The sequence below is a fragment of the Chlorocebus sabaeus genome, chromosome 9 (genome assembly GCF_047675955.1).
Source record: "Chlorocebus sabaeus isolate Y175 chromosome 9, mChlSab1.0.hap1, whole genome shotgun sequence".
Taxonomy (NCBI): domain Eukaryota; kingdom Metazoa; phylum Chordata; class Mammalia; order Primates; family Cercopithecidae; genus Chlorocebus; species Chlorocebus sabaeus.
The window spans coordinates 51,200,470-51,219,603 of NC_132912.1; the positions used below are offsets into that span (position 1 = coordinate 51,200,470).

Below are 19,134 nucleotides of genomic sequence, written 5' to 3' on the forward strand. Positions count from 1 at the left end.
CAACTTAATGCTTTATAATTAAAGGAGAAATAAGAGGAAAGTAATTTATAACACACTGAGACAAATTCTAGTATTACACCTCTTCTTTTAATCAGTGTGAATTTCGGAGAAGATAATAATCCTTTATATTTGACGCTTGAAATGAATGCAAGGTAAGCACCTGTCTGTATATGCTAAGACTCAACATGCAGGGGACAGGGGTCAGCATAGACAGACACAGATGGGCCCTAATATCCAGGAGAGGCACTGCCCATGGTGATGGGATTCTTAACATCCCAACTGTTGGTAGGATTTTTAATGAAAAAAGACACTCTTTGGCCAATTTGCAAACCCTTTAAACATTCATTGTGCATTAACATGGAGAAAATACATACCTCGTGTTTCTATGTAAATTGGACTTAGCTTCCAGGCTCTCATAAACAAGTTTCCTCTTTTTTTTTTTTTTTTTTTTTGGAGACAGAGTCTCGCTCTGCCGCCCAGGCTGGAGTGCAGTGGCCGGATCTCAGCTCACTGCAAGCTCCGCCTCCTGGGTTTACGCCATTCTCCTGCCTCAGCCTCCCAAGTAGCTGGGACTACAGGCGCCCGCCATGTCGCCCGGCTATTTTTTTTTTTTTGTATTTTTAGTAGAGACGGGATTTCACCTGTTAGCCAGGATGGTCTCAATCTCCTGACCTCGTGATCCGCCCGTCTCGGCCTCCCAAAGTGCTGGAATTACAGGCGTGAGCCACCGCGCCCGGCCAAGTTTCCTCTTTTCTATGTGAATGTCAGGAGGGTTATTCAAAGTCTATAGGAGAAATCTTCATTTGTGGACTTTCCTATGTATCACAGATGTCAAGCTTCCCTGCCACTGCCTATCAATGGTCAAGGATTGTCCCCAATCAGTGCTATAATCAGAAACATCCCCTGAGCATTCCAAGTTGTCCTGTGGTTGGGGGAAGGGCAGGATTTTTCCCCCTGGAAACCATGGGCTTTGAACTGATTATTCCCAGATCCACTGAACTAGAGGAAACAAGGCCTCTGGGACCCCGTGGGACAGGCTCAGCAGATGGACTCATGGTGCAAATGGGACACTGTCTGTGAGTGAGTCTGCTTCTGCCATGCTCTGTCTGGGGTGTAAGTGGTCACATCAAGTCCCTGTGTCCTAGCTGAGAAGGTGGGGACATGCAGAACAGTGGCGAATTGCTCAGATATTGCTCAGGACCCATACCCCACTTCCTCTGAATCTAAGCCCTGTGCCTTCCACTGCAGGGCCACAGCAGAAGCTGTTCTCCCAGAGTCATGGCACCACCACAAGGGTTTCGAGGGTGTTCCTTCCCCTAAATGGTGCCTAAGAAAGTGGCTCAGGCTCAGGTGGTGTTCCAGAAGCAGATTGGCTGGTAGATTTGCAGGTAGATCTGCATGGATCTGTAGATCCATGAGGCCTGGACTCTTCCTAACTTTTTTCTCTATGAAATTTAATAACAAACATGATATGATAGGACAGAAAAGATGGTAAATATGGCCTTGTTTTAAGATGGTCAAAGACTTATTTCCTGACTTTGAAGGTGTAGCTAAGAATAATTACCTTTGCTGTCAACACACACTGGTAATCCCAAAATGTTCAAGGTATCTCTTGCTGAGTAACAAATCACCCAGGAAGTAGTGGCTTAACACAACATTTATTTGTTCAAGATTCTGCACTGGGCTGGGCTCAACTGGGTGGTTCTTTTGGCAATGTCACCTGGGTCATCTGTGTGCCTTCAGTCACCTGAAGTTGACCAGGACTGGAGATCCAAGGTAGTACCACTTTCAGCCCTGGGACCAATCTCTGAGACAAATAGGACAGCAGGGCTGGTGACATTTCTCTCCCTGTGGTGTCACCAGCAAGGTAGCCATACCCCCCGATTTGCTCCAGGCTCCAAGGACATACCTAGACTGCACACTGGCACTGTGTCACTCTCCCACATTCTATCAATTACAGCAAGTTATGAGGACAGGACAGATTTAGGAAGAGCAATAGTGGTGAGGAATGTGTGGCTGTCTTTAAATCACCACTCAAAGAAGACTTTATTGCTGTCTCTTCTCACTGCCAAGCTCAGTGGGAAGCAAGGGAGGCCAAGCAAGCAAGGAACAAGTTTGAGGAGGAATAAGGGATACTGCCCAATCATTCCTGGTGGCTGGGCCATAATTGCGACCACCTGTGGGGCCTGAGGATTGGTGGTGCTGAGCTGTTACCCCAGCAACCAGCTGGTTCCTGAGGAGCATGGTCTATTTGCATCTAAGCAGGTTTAGAAGGGGTTTGGGTCGTGGGGCTGACAGTGATTCCAAAGTCTCAGGCTCTAGCACATGCCAGAGCTACAGCAGGCACAGGGCACATCCCCCCTTGTCAGGCTGCACCCCAGGATGCTGCTCCTTTTATGGATTATCTGAAGGTGGCCATGGCTCTCATTGCAAGCAATCAAGCATTTGTAGACCAAGCCATGTGTGTCCAAAGAACCCACTGATCCTCAGAAATGACATCACTAAAACCTGCAACACTCTTAACTTTCAAATATAACATTCTGTCATTTAATGCACTGCACTATAACAAACTTTGCATTACCTCAATTAAAATTAGTAATACAGCTATACGCTACTGAGAACAGTGCTTGGTTTGAGGAAGATACAGGCCCTTGTTCTGTTGATGGTTTCCAAGCTCTCTATGCAGTTGTATGTTTGTTGGGCTTCCTTCATTCTGATCACATGCAGGAGACCCAACCCCTGCTGCATGTGTGGGAGCTGAGGGCATCAAGGTATGCAGGGGTGCTCACACACATGTGGACAGGAGAGCTGAGCCCAGTACCTGCTCTCCAGCACCCACAGCAATATCTAGCTGGAAAGAGGACATCAGAGTAGCTGGTTCCACTCCGGATGCAACCCCCAGTGGAACCTTGAGATAAACACAGCCCATCCCAGGAGCAGGAGGCCATAGGCCAGCCCCTCTTCACTCTCAGCCTTGCTGCTTCTCTGCCCTCACCCCAAACCTGACACTGCTTTGCCTCTAAGGGCTCTCAACATTCACGTGAGCTGGAGCTGATTGCACACATATGTTGCTTGCCAAACACAAACATGCTTTCCCCTTTCCTCCCGAGCTGTGAGTCTCCGCCCTTGCCCTTTGTTGTGCCCGCAGTGCCAGGCACCTCCTCCCAGAGCCTTGACAGCACTGAGTCACCCTGGAAAACACCAATCCTGGTGGCCCAGGGCCCAGCCTGGAATTATTCTGCTGGTTCCTCAATCATACTGGTTTCCAAAGGCTTTTGCTTCTTCACGAATTAGTCCTGACCTGCTGCCTTGGAGTGGCTCCAGCAATCCAACCTTCTGTGTCTGAGCTTTTAAATGTGCAGTTTTTAAGGCACCAACTTGAACTAGATAGGAAAGAGGAGTGGCCTGGCTTCTTTCTCTGTACTCTTCAGTGTGAGCTGTGACACTGGTTGGTTTGCACAGATTGTGCTAGAACTGGAAACAGAACCTCCCAAGGCTTGTTAAGCACCCATGCCTTCCCTGTCCCAGGTACACTCTGCTTCTCCATGAGGATGAAGCTAAGAGCCTGTGGCCGTTCCTTCCAGAGATGCAAGAAAAGGGAGCTAGGGGTTGCATCCCACTCACAGCCAGACTCAGGTGGGGAGGAGGCCTCCAAGCACAGAATGGGGTGGCTATGGATGAGGACCCGAGGATGACCTGGGGCCTTGGAGAGGAGGAAGGACTCACTCATCTGGAGTCAGATACCTGCACAGCTGGAGTGAGATCTCTCTGGTTCTTCAGTGGGTGCTGGGAGGCTCGGTTGGCTGTCTCGTCAGGCCCCCTGAGCACCCATCTTTCCTTTGTGGGGGTTGGTTAGCCTCCCCGGAGCACTGGACTTGGAGCCTAGATTCAATGTCGCTTATTTACATAGTGGGTCTTCTGAACTCCCACTCTTCTCTAACATTGGAATGAAGGTTCCTCTTACCTCTTGGGGCTGTGGGAGTTACTTTCTCTGTGCTGAGTGACTGCCCTTTCTGGCATGGGCAGCTGCAGGGGCACCTTCTCATGTGCAGGGCTCATCCTTCCTGGGGTGCCCCTTCACCATTGTCAGCCCAGCTGCTCAGAGAAGTGAAGGCCCTTTGCCTGCTGCCCCCTAGAAATATGTCAGTCATAGAGGTGATCTGACCATTTTTTAGTAGTCACATTCAAAAAGGTAAAAAGAAACAGGTAAAATTAATTTTAATATTTTCACTTAACCCACTATATCCAGAATATCATTCCAACAGTATCTATAAATAAAGGTGATGAATGAGATGTGTGATATTTCCTTTTTTATGCTCAGGTGTAGCTTCATCATCTGGTGTGATCTCATACTCCAGCACATCTCATTTTGGATTCATCACATTTTGGAACTTGATAGCCACTTGGAGCTCATGGCTGCCATGTGGGACTATGGGACCCTGGACAGACAGCTGTGCATGCTGGTCCTTTGCATGTAAGAAATGTGACCTCTAAGTGGCTTTTTGTGCCAAAGGGGCAGGAGATGGAGGACTTGCTCCTCCTTCTCAGCTTCCCACTTGGTGATAGAGGTGGTCCTGTCCTTATAACTGTAGGCCTGGAAGGTTGTCTGGGCAGGACTAATTCCTGGAGGGGGTTGGGCTCTGGGGCCTGACATGGTGGAGACAGGGCTGTGTGTAGTAAGGGGTGCACCCTGGTCCTTTCTCTCCCACTGGGGAAATGCAGGCAGGGGATGTGGGTTGAACCCTGAATGAGGGAGGTGCTTTCTCAGGCTGCAGGGCTCCCTGCCTGTGCTGGGCTGCAGGAGATAGGGAGAGTACTGTGGTCCTTCACTCTGAAAATGCTCCTAGGTTCTCACTGTGCATGACCCCTTGCAATGCCGGGGTTGCCACCACATTCCTTGCCTCGAGTGCAGACACTTGAGGGATAGAGCAGAAACATCTATGGGTCCTATTGCAGGGCCTGTGCAAAGCCTGGAGGTCAGAAGATGTAGCCAGGGCATAGGGGTAAGATGGGTAAATATCAACCGTGCCTTGGAGGTCCCGACACTGCTACAGGGCCTGATAAAATGAGAGTAAGACTGCCTCCACCTCAAATCACCCAGCTTGGGGTAGCAGTGGTGATAGGGACAGGTCTAGATGGGGAAGACAGAGCCTTCAGGCTGGACATGCCATCTGGGAGGTTTGCCTTGGGGTGAGAGTGTGAGCAGCATTGTCCTAGCTGAAAAGAAGAAGAAAGGGTGGGATGGTACGGAGTGCCCCAGGGCCTGCTTCTTCTTATCAGGAGAGGTTGCAAAAATAAACCTTCCTTTTAGAGTCTTCAGAGTCCTAAAGATCCTGAAATCACCATCTGAGAACACATCCTGAGTGTTCACCTCTGTGCAGGAGGGTTGCATGGAGCCGGAGCTTCTAGGTCAAGTGCCTGGGTGCCAGGCCACAGCCCACGGGATGTATTGGCTCCATTATGCACCTTTTTTCAGCTGTTTGTCTTCTTGGTCTCCCCCACTTTCTAGTGGGTCTCCTAGGATTGCCTCCCACATGAACTCTTGACACTTGAATCTTTTTCTTACGATTTCTGCTTCTGAGGGAGGCTAAGCTGGGTTGGCACACTTAGGTAAGTATTGATAGCACTAATTATGCAATGCATATTTAAGGGTGACTCTGGGTGGAGTCTATTTTTCAGTTGCCTGTGAACCTCATCTTTGATATCCAGAATCACTTTTGGTCGTATGGGCAGTCCCTCTTAATGGGACCATCAACCCCACATACATGCCACCGAGACCTCACAATGGTGCCTCAGCAAGCACTGGCAGGGGTGCATCTCCTGTACCCTGGCACTGTCTGGCCTCATCAGGCTCCTCGCCCTTCTTAGTCAGCTTCCTGCCTCCGGGGAATGCTGCAGCTACTCTACTATTCACTGCATTCCTGATCTCCAGGCTGCTCACCTTGCTACCCCAAGCACTGGACTTGCCAAAACACTGGTCAGCTTATGGGATTATCTTGCGTCCCAGTCCCGTCTCTGCTTGGCTCCAGCTGTGGCACAGTGGTCTGGCCATTTCTTCTGTGAGACTCTATTTCCCCACCTGCAGGACCCCTGACGCCAACTGCCCAGTGTCTCTGAGAATGGTGCCGAGTACAATCGGTCCTCCCTATCCACAGGTTCTGCACTGAGGATTCAGCTAAACTCCAATAAAAAATATTTGATTAAAAAAATTAAAAATAACAATACAACAATACAAATAACGATGAAAAAGACAGTGTATCAACAGTTTACATAGCATTTACCTTGTATTATGTATTACAAGTAATCTAGAGATGATTAAAAGTGTACAGGAGGATGTGTGTAGGTTATATGGAAATACTACTCCATTTTGTGTAAGGGTCTTGAGCATCTTTGGATTTTGGTATCCTTGGGAGGTTCTGGAATCAATGCCGCAAAGATATGAGGGATGACTGTAGTTACAAGAGGGCTCTGGAGTCAGGCTGCCCAACTTTGGCCCTTCCCAGGTGTATTAGGTTGCTAAGGCCGCCACAGCAAAGCACCACATACTGTGTGGTTTTGACAGCAGAAATTTATTATCTCACGGTTTTGAAGGCCAGAAGTCTTGAGATCAAAGTGTCAGTGGGATTCATTTCTCCTAAAGCCTCCCTCCTGGGCTGTACAGACTGCTGCTCTCCCTGTGTCTTCACATGGTCTTCGCTCTGTGCCTGTCTTTGTTGCAGTCTCCTTCACTTTTAAGGACACTAGTCAAATTAGATAAGGGCCAGCCTAATGGCCTCATTTTAACTTAATTACTTCTTTAAAGACCCTATCTCCAAATACAGTCACGTTCTGAAGTGCTGGGGATTAGGCTTCAGTTAGGCTTAGTGGAGGAGACGTGATTCAGCCCATAACATCACCTGAGTGACTTTGGACAAGTTTATTAACCTCTCTGTGCTTCAGTGTCCTCCGCTGTAAGATAGAAATAATGACAAGGCTACTGTGAAGATTGAATTAGAATACAGAGCTGTAGTCTTCAAACTTTTTTGCTTGCATAGTTCCTAAAATAATTTCAAAAACTATGCACTCAATCATTTTTTTGTTGACATCTAAACTTTTTCATCATAAATGTAAATTGTTGCGAAAAATGTAATTTCCATCTTTGACATCTTAAAAACGAAATGATTGATCCATCTTTCTTTTACATCTAAATGTCTTAAATTTAATGATTGTCTTCATATATTTAAAGCCATCATGAGAAAAAAAGACCTACCCAAACAAGCTTTAACTGTTAAAAATTTTGTATCGTTCCTTCTCCTTGAATTCTTATCTTCAATACACTTCCCCACAAAATTTCATCCTACTGTAATACATCTTTTGTTTTGAAGGTTCTTTATTTATTACCCTATTATACTTATCTTTAAGATAATATGTGTGTACAAATTTAAATTAATAATTTTTTAATTTCCTCATTTCATAAGTGTTAAAATATTTTTTAGATTGACTTATCAATATTGCACAATTAGTGAACTTTGGAAAATTAGCATAAGATTAATCAAAATGACATAAACATATCACAAATTTAGATACATAATTAATAACCATAAGAAGCAAAATTCATTGGGAATGCATTTTTTATTGAAATTGATTTTTATTTTTACTTTGTATCCCTTGTATGAATTTTTTAGCAATAAAATTTGCTATCAATTTTGTTAATAGATGTTAGCTCTGAAATACTTCAATATCAAGAGAGTGTGAATGAATGAATGAAATTTTCTTTTACTCCTCAATTTTTAGAACTGCTTCAAAGGTATATGTCAAAAGTCACATCATGATTTATCATCCAAAATGATTTTTAATACTCTACCAGATGACAACTGGATTAGGTCATTATTCAATCCTTGTTGAAAGCAAAGTATTAGAAACATCCCCACCTTGTGAAAGATTTAGTTGCCTAGTTAATAATTTGCTTTCTTGACCCAGATATTAGTATTTTACATCAATTCTTGTTTGATGCCCCGTTTACTTTTCAATCTGGGACAAGTCTCTAGGATGCTGTGCTTTGATTTTATGAATAGAAAAGGGTGATGTTAAAAGTGGGGAAGGGAAATGAATACAGCCAGACCTCAGGCATGTTCTAAGAGAATACATTCTTAGGAAAGAATACCATGTGAGTTGAGCATGTGGAAACTGATTCCTTAAAACTGTTTTTCTGAAGAGTACCCAAGGGTATGCAGACCATAGACTGAAGACCACTGATCCATATAATAAACTTAGAATAGTGCCAGGGACACATGAAATGTTCAATAAATACTAACTATGGTTGTTATTATCGTTGTATCTATTGATTATCTAGTATACAGTAGGTGCTCAGTAAATGGAATACAGAAAGAGTTTAGGTATTCATAGAAGGTTAAACCAGATAAACCTGTAAAGCTCCATTTGAAGCTGAGATTCTCTTGTCTTACTTTGGAACCTGCATAACAGATCACCCCATATGTAATAGCTTAAAGCAACTATTATTTGCTCTCGATTCCACAGGTCACCAATTTGGGCTGGGCTTAGCTGAGCATTTCTTCCGCTGGTCTCAGCTGGAGTCATTCATGCAGCTACAGTCTCTTGGTGCATCACCTGGGACCTGGTTGTTTTGGTCCTTTGGTGGAATAGCTGGTGTCTGCTCTGTGTAGACTCATCTTCCAGTAGGCTAGCCAGACTTCCTCATGTGGTGGCAGAAGAATTCCCTGCAACAAGAGAGAGAGGGCAAACCCCATAGCACTGGTGTCTTTTACACGTCTGATTGTGACACATTGGCTAATGTTCTCTTGACCAAAGAAAGTTCGTGTGGCCATGCCCAGAGTCAGTTTGGGAGGGGGTACACATGGGTGTGGACACATACAAGGAGGTGTGATTCACTTGATCCACTGTTGTAACAATCTACCACACAATGCAAGGGTGCCCCTGGTTGTTTCAGCTTTACCTCTATTTGAAGTAAATTCAGCTGTGAACCTCAGAGTGGACACTTGCTGGATTATATGTCCGGGTATTCTTACTTTTCCTCTGCAGCCAGAATCATTTGGTTTTCCTCAAAGGGACCCACTGTAGAAGGAGGTTTTGGTCCAAGACTGTTTTCGCGAGGGCCTCTTTTTAGTCCTGGGAGAGCATTAATCAGAGAATTCAAAATCATTTTACAAGAAGGAGCTTCTAAATGGACAGATTATTCCATCTGGCCTCAAGAGGGCTTTCTTATGACTCAGGCAGAGCTTAGAGGCTGGGTGACTGTATCACTCCAGGACCCCAACACAACCTGCCTTGGCCCAAAATGAATGCCCAGGAAGTCTGGGGTGTATGGCTTAATGCCTGTCTAGATCCCTGGCTGGGACATATCCAGTCACTGTGGTGTCCATGTGATGGCTCTGCTGTGCTCTTCCAAACAGAAGTATGCAAGTCTTGAGAGTTGGCTGGTATAGCACCAATACCTGAACAACACCTGGCTCCCTGCATTTCCTGGTGATTCCTGGAGCATGTGTATCTGAAGTAGCATTGGTTTACCATCTCCTATTATTTTTCCTTTCACAGTGAGACATTATTTGGTGAAATGCCCTCAGAACAGGTAAGAATATTTCCTTCCTTTTTTCAAACAACAATTTTTTTCTCTTTGCCATTTAACTTTCTTTTGATATTACCAAGAAATTGATTCAATTTGTAGTTTTACCTAAAGGTCTGCATATTTGTCCACAAATATGCCTACAAATGTGTATCCTGCATGCATTTGCATGTTTCCAAGGTCTATAGTCTGGTTGTCACCCCCAGGGATCCAGAGAGCATGTAGCCTTTGCTGGCCCAGCAGGCTTGCTGGAGGAGGCTTGGTGTGTGGTCCTGCAGAACTGCTCCCCAGTTTAGGAAGGGACTCACACCTGGTCTGAACCACTTTGATACATTTTGACCGCACACACCCCTAATTTTCTTCACCAATGCTGACTTATTGTATACCCTGCTTTTAGCTGGTGAGACACACCTTATAGGAAACATAATAGTTGTAAGAGATACTGCTAGATTCAAAGTGTTTAAAAATTTGGAACTTCTGATCCAGACAAGATGGCATAGGTCAATTTCTTCCTTCTCTTCCTTGCTGAGTAAAGCTTTAAACTTTGGAAATAACATAAGAGATAACCAAATGAAGACTTTGAAAGGTGGTGAAAAGAAGGTAAACTGGTTTGGGATCCCAGGACTGGAGGAGTAACACAACTGTAAGACATCTTATGTTTTCCCATCCAATAGCAGAAGGTCACCCAGACTTGCTTTTTTCCTACTCCAATCTAGCAACAGAAAACATTCAGGTAAGCTCATTCCTCCCCTGGATCGAAGGGGAGTTCCTCTGAAAACCTCAAGTGACCCCAGCATCAGCTGCAAAGAGGATGGCTCAGGAGCTCCCCCCACAATGTGCGACAGAGGAAGAGCTCACTTTTTCTTCCAGGCTGACTCCCTGCCTCAACCAGGTGACACCAAGGCTTCAGGGAAGAGCCAGCGAGAGGCACCTAGACACAAAAGTGGCCCAGCAAGGAAGCTTCTTCATCTCCATGGGTGTGAGGCTTCTCTCCCCTACTGAAAAACATCCAGCTTCCAAATCTGAGGAAACTCTCTCTGTCTCCTCTGGCAGCACTGACAGGGCCCAGTGGCACCATATAAACCAAACAGACCAAAATAATACTGTAAAGGCTCTGAAAATGAAAATGCCGTTGGAACTATAGCCCATAGAAGCAGACCAGGATTACATGATAAACCTACAAAAATAAGAGATTTAAATAGGACCTGGGACCTTCTGACAAGATACTATAAAAAACCAACCATCATTTTAAAAACCACAAAAATCACAACTTGAATGAGAAGAGATAATTGATCATATCAACACTGAGATGAATCAGGTATTGGAATTATCTGACAAAAATTTTAAAGCAGTTTTTTTTTTCTTTTTATGAGATGGAGTTTCACTCTTGTTGCCTAGGCTGGAGTGCAATAGCGTGATCTCAGCTCACTGCAACCCTCCTGGATTCAAATGATCCTCCTGCCTCAGCCTCTCAAGTAACTAGGATTATAGGCACCCACTACCATCCCCAGCTATTTTTTTGAATGTTTAGGAGAGATGAGGTTTCACCATGTTGGCTAGGTTGGTCTGAAACTCCTGACCTCAGGTGATCCACCCACCTCGGCCTCCAAAAGTGTTGGGATTGCAGGCATGAGGCACCACGTGCAGCCTTAAAGCAGTTTTTATATAAAAAAAGATTCAATGATAATTCAAATTATCTTAAAACAACTGACAAAATTAAAAATCTCAGCCAGTAAAGAGAAGTTATTTTTTTTAGAAAAAAACAAACATATGGAAATTATAGAACTAAAAAGTACAAAAACAGAAATGAGAAACTCACTGTTTGGGCTTAATAAGAGAGTGGAGATGTCAGTGGGTAGTTTGTGAAGTGGTGAACAGAGCAATAGAATTTGTCTAATCTGAACAACAGAGAAAATAGACTAAAAACAAACAAAAAATGAACAGATCTCAAGGACCTACAAGACAAAAGATCCAACATTCTATCATCAGAGTTCCAGAAGAAGAGGATAAACAGAGTAAATCTAAAAAAGTATTAGAGAAATAATGCCTGAAAACTCCCCAAATCTGGCAAAAGACCAAACCCTATAGGTTTCAGAAACTGAGTGAATGTCAGGCATGATAATCTCAACAAAATCCACTTGAAAACACATGATAATTGAACACAAAACAAAGTTGAATGACAGTGCATTTCTGCTCTGAATCCATGGAGGGCAGAAGGAAATGGCACATTTTTAAATACTGAAATAAAAGAACTGCCAACCCCAAATTTTATATCCAGCAAAACTATCCTCCAGGAATGAAAGGGTAATAAAGACATTCTCAGAAGAAGGAAAGCTAAAAGAGGTTGCCACTAGCAGACCTACTTTAATGACTAAAATACAATCTTGAAACAGAAAAAAATGCTGGAGTCTTGGGAAGGAAGAAGGAATAATGGAAAGAGCAGGAATAGCAGTACATATGGTAGACTGTTCTTTCCATGAATAGTTGTGAGTTTTAAAAATCACATTTGAGGATTTAAATAAAAATTATAGAATTGTCTGATGCTCAAGACAACACTGTTTAAAAGTGAGTGAGGTAAAATGACCTAAATAGAAGTCAAAAGTCCATTCAAAGCAATGGAATGTTGGTGCCAGTAGACCGTGTAAAGTCACATATGTATATTGTAATGCCCAAAACAATCACTAAAATAACTTTGTAAAAACAATACACTCAGAATCGCTATAGATAGATCTTAAAATATGTGCAAGTAACATAAAGAAACAGAAGAATGAGAACTATAGGAAATAACCAGAAAACAAACAATAATATGGTAGCCTTAGTTGCTGAAATACTATTTATTTTAAATGTAAATTGTCTAAATACATCAATCAAATTGCAGAGACTGGCAGGGTGGATTAAAAAAATGACTGAACTGGTATGCTTTTTATAGGAAATTCACTTTATACCAGTGACATAAGTAGATTGAAAGTAAAAGAATGGAAAAAGATATAACATGCAAACAATAAAATAAATCAGGTGTGGATATACTATAGCTGATAAATTGGACTTCAGGGCAAAAAACCTTACTAGAGGCGAAGACTGACATTAGATGATGAAGGCTCAATCCATCAGAAAGACAAGTTTCCACATGAGTACACATCAAACAACAGAACTGCAAAATTTAAACAGCAAAAACTGAAAGAGCAGAGAGAAGAAATAGCTAAATCTATAGTTTTAGTTAGGGCCTTCAATTACTTCCCCTTGTCTACTGATTGACCTGCTGTAGATAGAAAATTAGCATGGGTACTGAAGATCTAAACAACACAATCAACCAATGGTGCCCAATTGAGACAGATCAAGCACTCTAACCAACAGTTAAAAAAACACATATTTTTCAAGGCTACATGGGACATTCATCAAAATAGACCATATCCTGGGCTGAAAAACAACCCTCAACAAATTTAAAATAATTGAAATAATAGAGAATGTGTACTCTGAGCACAGTGAAATCAAACTTGAAATTAGCAACAAAACGACTGCAGGAAAATCTCTAAATGTGGAAACAGTTTTTTGTTGAAAGTGACAAGCTGATTCTAGATAATATATGTACATTTAAAAAAATAACAAAGTTGGAGGACTTACAGTTCTTCTGTCCAAAACTTATTCTAATGGTAGAGTACTGGAGACACTGAAGTATCGATATAAAGTATATAGATCAATGTAGCATAATTGAGAGTCCAGAAATAAATTCTTATATTTATGGCCAACTGACTTTTGACAGAGATGGCAGGACAGTTCTAAAGGGAAAGCTTTGTCCTTTTGACAGACAGTGCTGGGTCACATGGGTATCCATATACAGAAACATGAACTGAGACCCTTGCCTCACATTGCCTCCAAAATTAACTAAAAATGGATCTTAGACCTAAGCATAAAAGCTAAAATTACAACATTTCTAGAAGAAAGCAGGAGAAACTCTCTGTGACCTTGGGTTGGGCAAAGTGACACTAAACACAGGATCCATAAATGAAAGAACTGATGTAATTAAAAACCTTTGCATTTCCAAAGACACCATTAAGAAAATAAAAAGATAAGTAAGCCCCATACTTGCAAATCAGATAAACCAATAAAGAACTTGTTCCTAAAATATATAAAGACCTCTCACAACTCAATAATGAGGTGACAGATAACACAATTAAAAACGGGCACAAAATATTTCAATAGATATTTTCCTATAGAAGATATCCAAATGGTGAGCAAGTACCTGAAAGATGTTCAGTGTCATTAATTGTTAGGGAAGTGCAAATTAAAACCACAATGTGATATCACTATACTCCCACTACGATGGCTATAATCCAAAAGACAGACAATACCAATTTCTGGCAAAGATGTGGAGAAATTGGATCTTTGTACATTGTTGGTGGGAATATAAAATGTTGCCACCACTTGGGGAAAAAACTTGGTGGTTTCTTAAAACCTTTAAGTTACCCTATGACCTAGCAATTCCGCTCATAGGAATCTACCCAAGAGAAAGCATATGTCTCACAAAAACATATATGCAGTTGTTCATAGCTGCTGTGTTCATGATAACCAGAAACCAGAGACAATCTAGATATATCCATCAACTCATGAATTGGAAAACAAAATTAATATATCCACCCAGTGAGGTACCACTTAGTAATAGAAAGGAACACACTGTGTATGGACCAAAGCATGGATGAGCCCCAACAATACTAAGCGGAAAAAGTCAGATGCAAAAAATTATGTATATATGATTCCATTTTTATGAAATGCCTAGAAAAGGTAAATTTATGGAGACAGAAAGTGGATTAGTGGTTTCCTAGAGCTGAGGGTGGGAGTGGGGATTAGCTATAAATATACAAGATGGAACCTTTAGGGGTGATAGAAATGTTTTAAAACTGTATTGTAGTGATGCATGAATCTAAAAGCTATTGAATGGTACACTTGTGATCAGTACATTTTATGGTACATCAACTATGCCTCAATAAAACCATTTGTTTCTTTTTTAAAGCATATGTCCCAATAAGGTCCCCAAGACTAGGGTGATTCTGGCATTTCAGACTTGGGTAATGGCTAGAGATGGTCAGAGCTGTGGATGATCAGCCTGCCAACATGCTCAGAATTTGCTTTCTGTGATGATTTTATCTGCCCTTTTGTGTCTAGCAAGCAGCCTCTGGTGACTGGGGCCCCTCTTTTTTTCCTTACAGTTGCCCGAGTCTGAGCTGGGGCTGACTGAGGCTAGAAGTACAGCAAGGGTGTCATCCCAGCCTGGTGGACGTTAGAGTTTGATCTCCCCTCAGCCCTGGGATAACTGAGGTCAAGATGACCACAGAATCTTGTTCAAAGGCTGCCTCCTTCTCTGCCAGTCATGCTGGGCACTGTCAGGTTGGTTGGGTGTCTGAGTGGCAGTTCTCCCTATGAGCAGTCTCCTGTTGGGTCAGCCAACAGATTTGCCTCTAGAAAGCCTGCATTTACTCTACCTCCATCCCAGGACCCTGCTAGGGCCAGGCCTTGACCCATAAACCTGGTAGTCAGCTCCTGGCCAACTTTGCATTCATTTTTCCCGATTAGAACTTCATGCCTGTTGGACTTAGTGCAACCCAGACTGGCTGCCAGTGCTACTGAATTGGTCAATTCTTGCCTTTATGCCTGGCTTTAGCGTGAATTGTGCTCTGCCTATGTAGCCCAGGCAGCTCCTCCTGTCCCTGTTGTGCCAGGAACTCCCAGGTCCCAGCACCCTCATCTGTTTGCCTGCTCTGTGCTGCTGCCATGGGCAAATGGGGCCCTGGAGTCTTAAGCTGTGATCAGGAAGAATCCCCTTCTCTGGCTTCTGACCATTTCATCCTAAGGGGGAACAGACAAAAAGCACAGGGTCAGGATAAGAAGCCTGGGTTGAAAGCTCTCAGGCAGGGGAGGGGAAGGGCCTTCAGAAGAGACCATGTGCTGACTTTGAGGCTGTGGTCACTGAATGAGGGGCCTTGCCAAGTGACCGGGCCAGAACCTGGAGACTCAAGGGAATTCCATGACTTGCTAAGAAAAGTTCAAACGGAAGGAAAATAAATCTCATCTTGAATGTTTATTGTCCCTGAAGTTGTAAATTGCAGTCTCTTGGAGGGGTGGCCCTGACCTTCAGGAGTGGAGACTGTTCCTTTCCCAGGGCAGAGTGCTCTGAGGATGCAGAGCAGAGAGCAGGGCCTGAGTAAACGTCTCAAGGATCTATGAGGTTAAATGTGCCCTTCCCGGGGAGGACAGCCCTGAGAGCAGCTCAGCTGGAGGATATAAAATTGCTCTAAAATTCCTGGAAACCCAGAGTGAAAATGAACTGCCCCCAGTTGCACAGAGCTGTGATGCAGTCCATTCTGCAATACCTCTTCAGTGGACCCAGATGCCTTCCTTCCTGCAGGGGCAAGTTAAAGAAAGTTGTGGAGAGGACTGAAGAGGCACCACAATGGCAATTCCCAACCAGGATGTCTCCTGGCCTTTTGCTTCACCTCTCCTTATGGGGTTGAGACAATAAAGTACTTGCCAATGAGGGAAAGTATAGTGCAGCAATGAATGGGACAGAAAGTCAAGGCAATGGAAGGAGAAGCAGCAGGTATAGTTATGGAAGCTGAGGATGACTGCAGAGACATTGCAGACCCCTGACTTCTAGAGGTCCAATGGCCTCTTATTAGAGGCATCTATTTGTGAATGCAAACCTCACCAAAATGAACAGGCTTTACTGTGATCAGTTGTAGGGTCAGATTAATCAGTTGTTTCCGGAGCTTTTCTGGGACACATGTCAGAGTCAGGTCATTCTCCTCCTGAGTGAACCTTCAGTCTCAAAGAACACCAGAACTCTAAACAGACTTTTGCTGTGCCCCAGCCATTTCTCATTGTTGCTTGCTTGGATTTTAACCCACATGCATGCTTGTGCCCTCCCTCTGCCCACATTCACCTGAGCAAGCACGGTGGTAAGGATGGGGGCAGTAGACTCAGGGATGGGGTCTGCCTGGCCACCTCTCTCCCATGCCCCCCCAGTCATTACTACCTTGTCATGTCCCCACTGAACCCCAGCACTCAGGCCCAGTGTCCTTCTTCCACAGCCCTCCAGGCAGCGGTGGGAGTGGGCAGGGCAGGCCTATGAGATGGAGTTGGTTCCTGGCATAAAGAACATGCACCTGGATTCTGACAGCTTAAGTGTCAGGTCAGGTTGTGCCACTTGGCAGCTTTGTGACCTTGGGCCACTTACTCGGCCTTTCTGGGAATGTTTCATCCTCCACAGACAGGCACAGATTTGCCTGTTGTCACTGTCACTAAGGGTTTCCATAGGAATTCGATGAGAGAACAGTGGTCTTGGACTGGTGCAGCCCAGCTCTACCAGATTTATTTCTCATTCTCAGGAAAACTCTGCAAGGCACAATTGGTTCCCCCAGACTAAGAGCATGGATGAAACTGCCAATGATTAGACCAATGACTAGCCCTCTGTCATTTACAAACCTTCTGAATCCAGGTTATGGCTTGGTTGTTTGTCCCCTTCAAATCTCATGTGGAAATGTAATTTCCAGGTTGGAGGTAGGCTTGGTGGGAGATGTTTGGGTCATGGGGGTGGATCCCTCATGAATGGCTTGGTCTGTCCTTATAATGAATGAGTTCTCTCACCTGATGAATTCACACAAGATCTAGTTGTTTAAAAGAGCCTGGCCCCTCCTTCCTCTTTCTCTTGCTCCCTCTCTCGCTGGGTGATAAGCAGGCCCCTCCTTTGCCTTCCACCATGATTGGAAGCTTCTGAGGCTCTCACCAGAGGCCCAGAGGCAGATGCCAGCACCATGCTTCCTGCACAGCTTGCAGAACCATGAGCCAATATAAACCTCTTTTCTTGATAAATTACCCAGTTTCAGATATTCCTTTATAGCAACACAAATGAACTAATATACCAGGCGACAGAAAAGCTGGCTCAGATGGTTTTGTCCAGGAAGGAATCTTGCAGGCTCACCTAACTAGTGATGCTACAGTGGGCAGATCTCAGGGCAACTCTAGCCAGAGGGACAAAGGGTCATCAGGGTGGTGGCTTCCAGCCCCTGCCCTTCTCTGGGAAGTGCTGTGTCCAGGTGGTGATGAGAATCCAGGCCAGGCAGGCTCCCCTGAGCAGGGACAGGTGCCAGCAGGGGTCAGCCCACATCCATCCATCCATGGCCTTTGTGAATGAGTCATCTCTCTTCCTAACCAGCAAGCACAACCCGGCCATTAGTGGAGCAGCCTCCAGCATGGACTGAGGCTGAGCAGGCAGTGGGGTCTCCCACTCAAACACAGCCTTACCCCTGGCTGGGCAGATGCTGAGGAGTCACCTCTCCCTGACATTATTACTAGGACACAAACCTGCGATCCTGTAGAGCACCACTAAATTATCTGCTGATCTCACCAGCTAGTGTACAAAAATGTTAGCTCAAACAAAAATGCCAGCCTGGCAAAGTCTCTGCTGTGGACTTCATGAAGCCAGCAGGGAAATGCAAAGGAAGAGCTTCCCTCGCAGCTGCAGGAGCTTTTTGTGGCTCTAAGGATGAGCTTCTTGGGTGATGTAAACCATTTATTGTAAAGGTCATGGGGACACTGTGGACAGGGAGATGGCTTGGCAAATACCTCACAAAGGAGCAGCATTTATTCTAATGCTGTGCAGAGGATGCTTGCGGAAATATCATGGAGCAGATGCAGCAGAGAGCGCAGCTTTGTGATTCACAAGGATCTGGCGTCCTTTCCCAGTGCATCGGCACTCACTTAGGTTGTGGAGAATACTGCCTTGTCCTGCTTCCGAGTCAAGGACTCAGAAAGCAGTTTCTGTGGTAATAATGATGTATAATAATGCTGATAAGGTCATGATAGGTGACTCCCTATAAGCACTTAGTATGCTCTAGACACAATTCTATGTGCTTGGAACATGTCACCCACTTGATGGAAAAGAATCATTTCAAAGGGTCCCTGTGAGTGGGTGGCACCATTCATCCATCTTGAAAGTGAAGTTCTGCAACTTTTAAGCAGCTCTTGGCATATGGCACCAATTGACTGTGTGTTTCTGTGGCAGGGAAAGCTGCTGGAGCAAGTTCAAAAAGCCTAAGGTGAGACATTGGGGAACTCGCCCTGTTTGCATGAGTTCTTGGCCTTTATCAATGGCAGCTGACCCTGGGGAGAAGGGGTACCTACAGTTGTTACTATTATTCATTTTCCTTTAAAAGATGACAACAAATTGGCACCATAGTTGTGGAGACCAATTCCCCTCCTTCAAGATTCTGCACATAATGTTCCGGGCATGGGGTTATGGGGTGGTGAGTGTGTTGTGTGAAATCTTGGAAGGAGGCCATAGAGCTGCTTGGAAAGGAACTGATGGATCCCTCCCTCCATCTGTGTCAGGCATCTTTCTTGTCAGAACCGAGATAGACAGGCAGGAAGACAGGAAACACATGGACGTTTCTGGAAGTAAAATAATCAGCTGAGTGACACCTTTCAAAGACGTGTGGAACAAGAAGAGCTCAGGGTGCCTGGAAGGATGTTGGGCGGACTGGAGCCAACACAGCTCCATTAGC

The 19,134-nt window shown here is 44.4% G+C and overlaps 1 protein-coding gene across 2 annotated transcripts in view; it reads left to right on the plus strand.

Moving 5' to 3' along the window:
- Window positions 1–19,134, plus strand: part of VSTM4 (V-set and transmembrane domain containing 4) — a 142,027-nt gene that overhangs the window by 42,527 nt on the left and 80,366 nt on the right. For both annotated transcript variants that reach the window (XM_073018987.1, XM_007962610.3), the window contains exon 5: window positions 9,553–9,586. In XM_073018987.1, coding sequence (XP_072875088.1) covers window positions 9,553–9,586 — 34 coding nt within the window. The remainder of the gene's footprint in view (window positions 1–9,552; window positions 9,587–19,134) is intronic.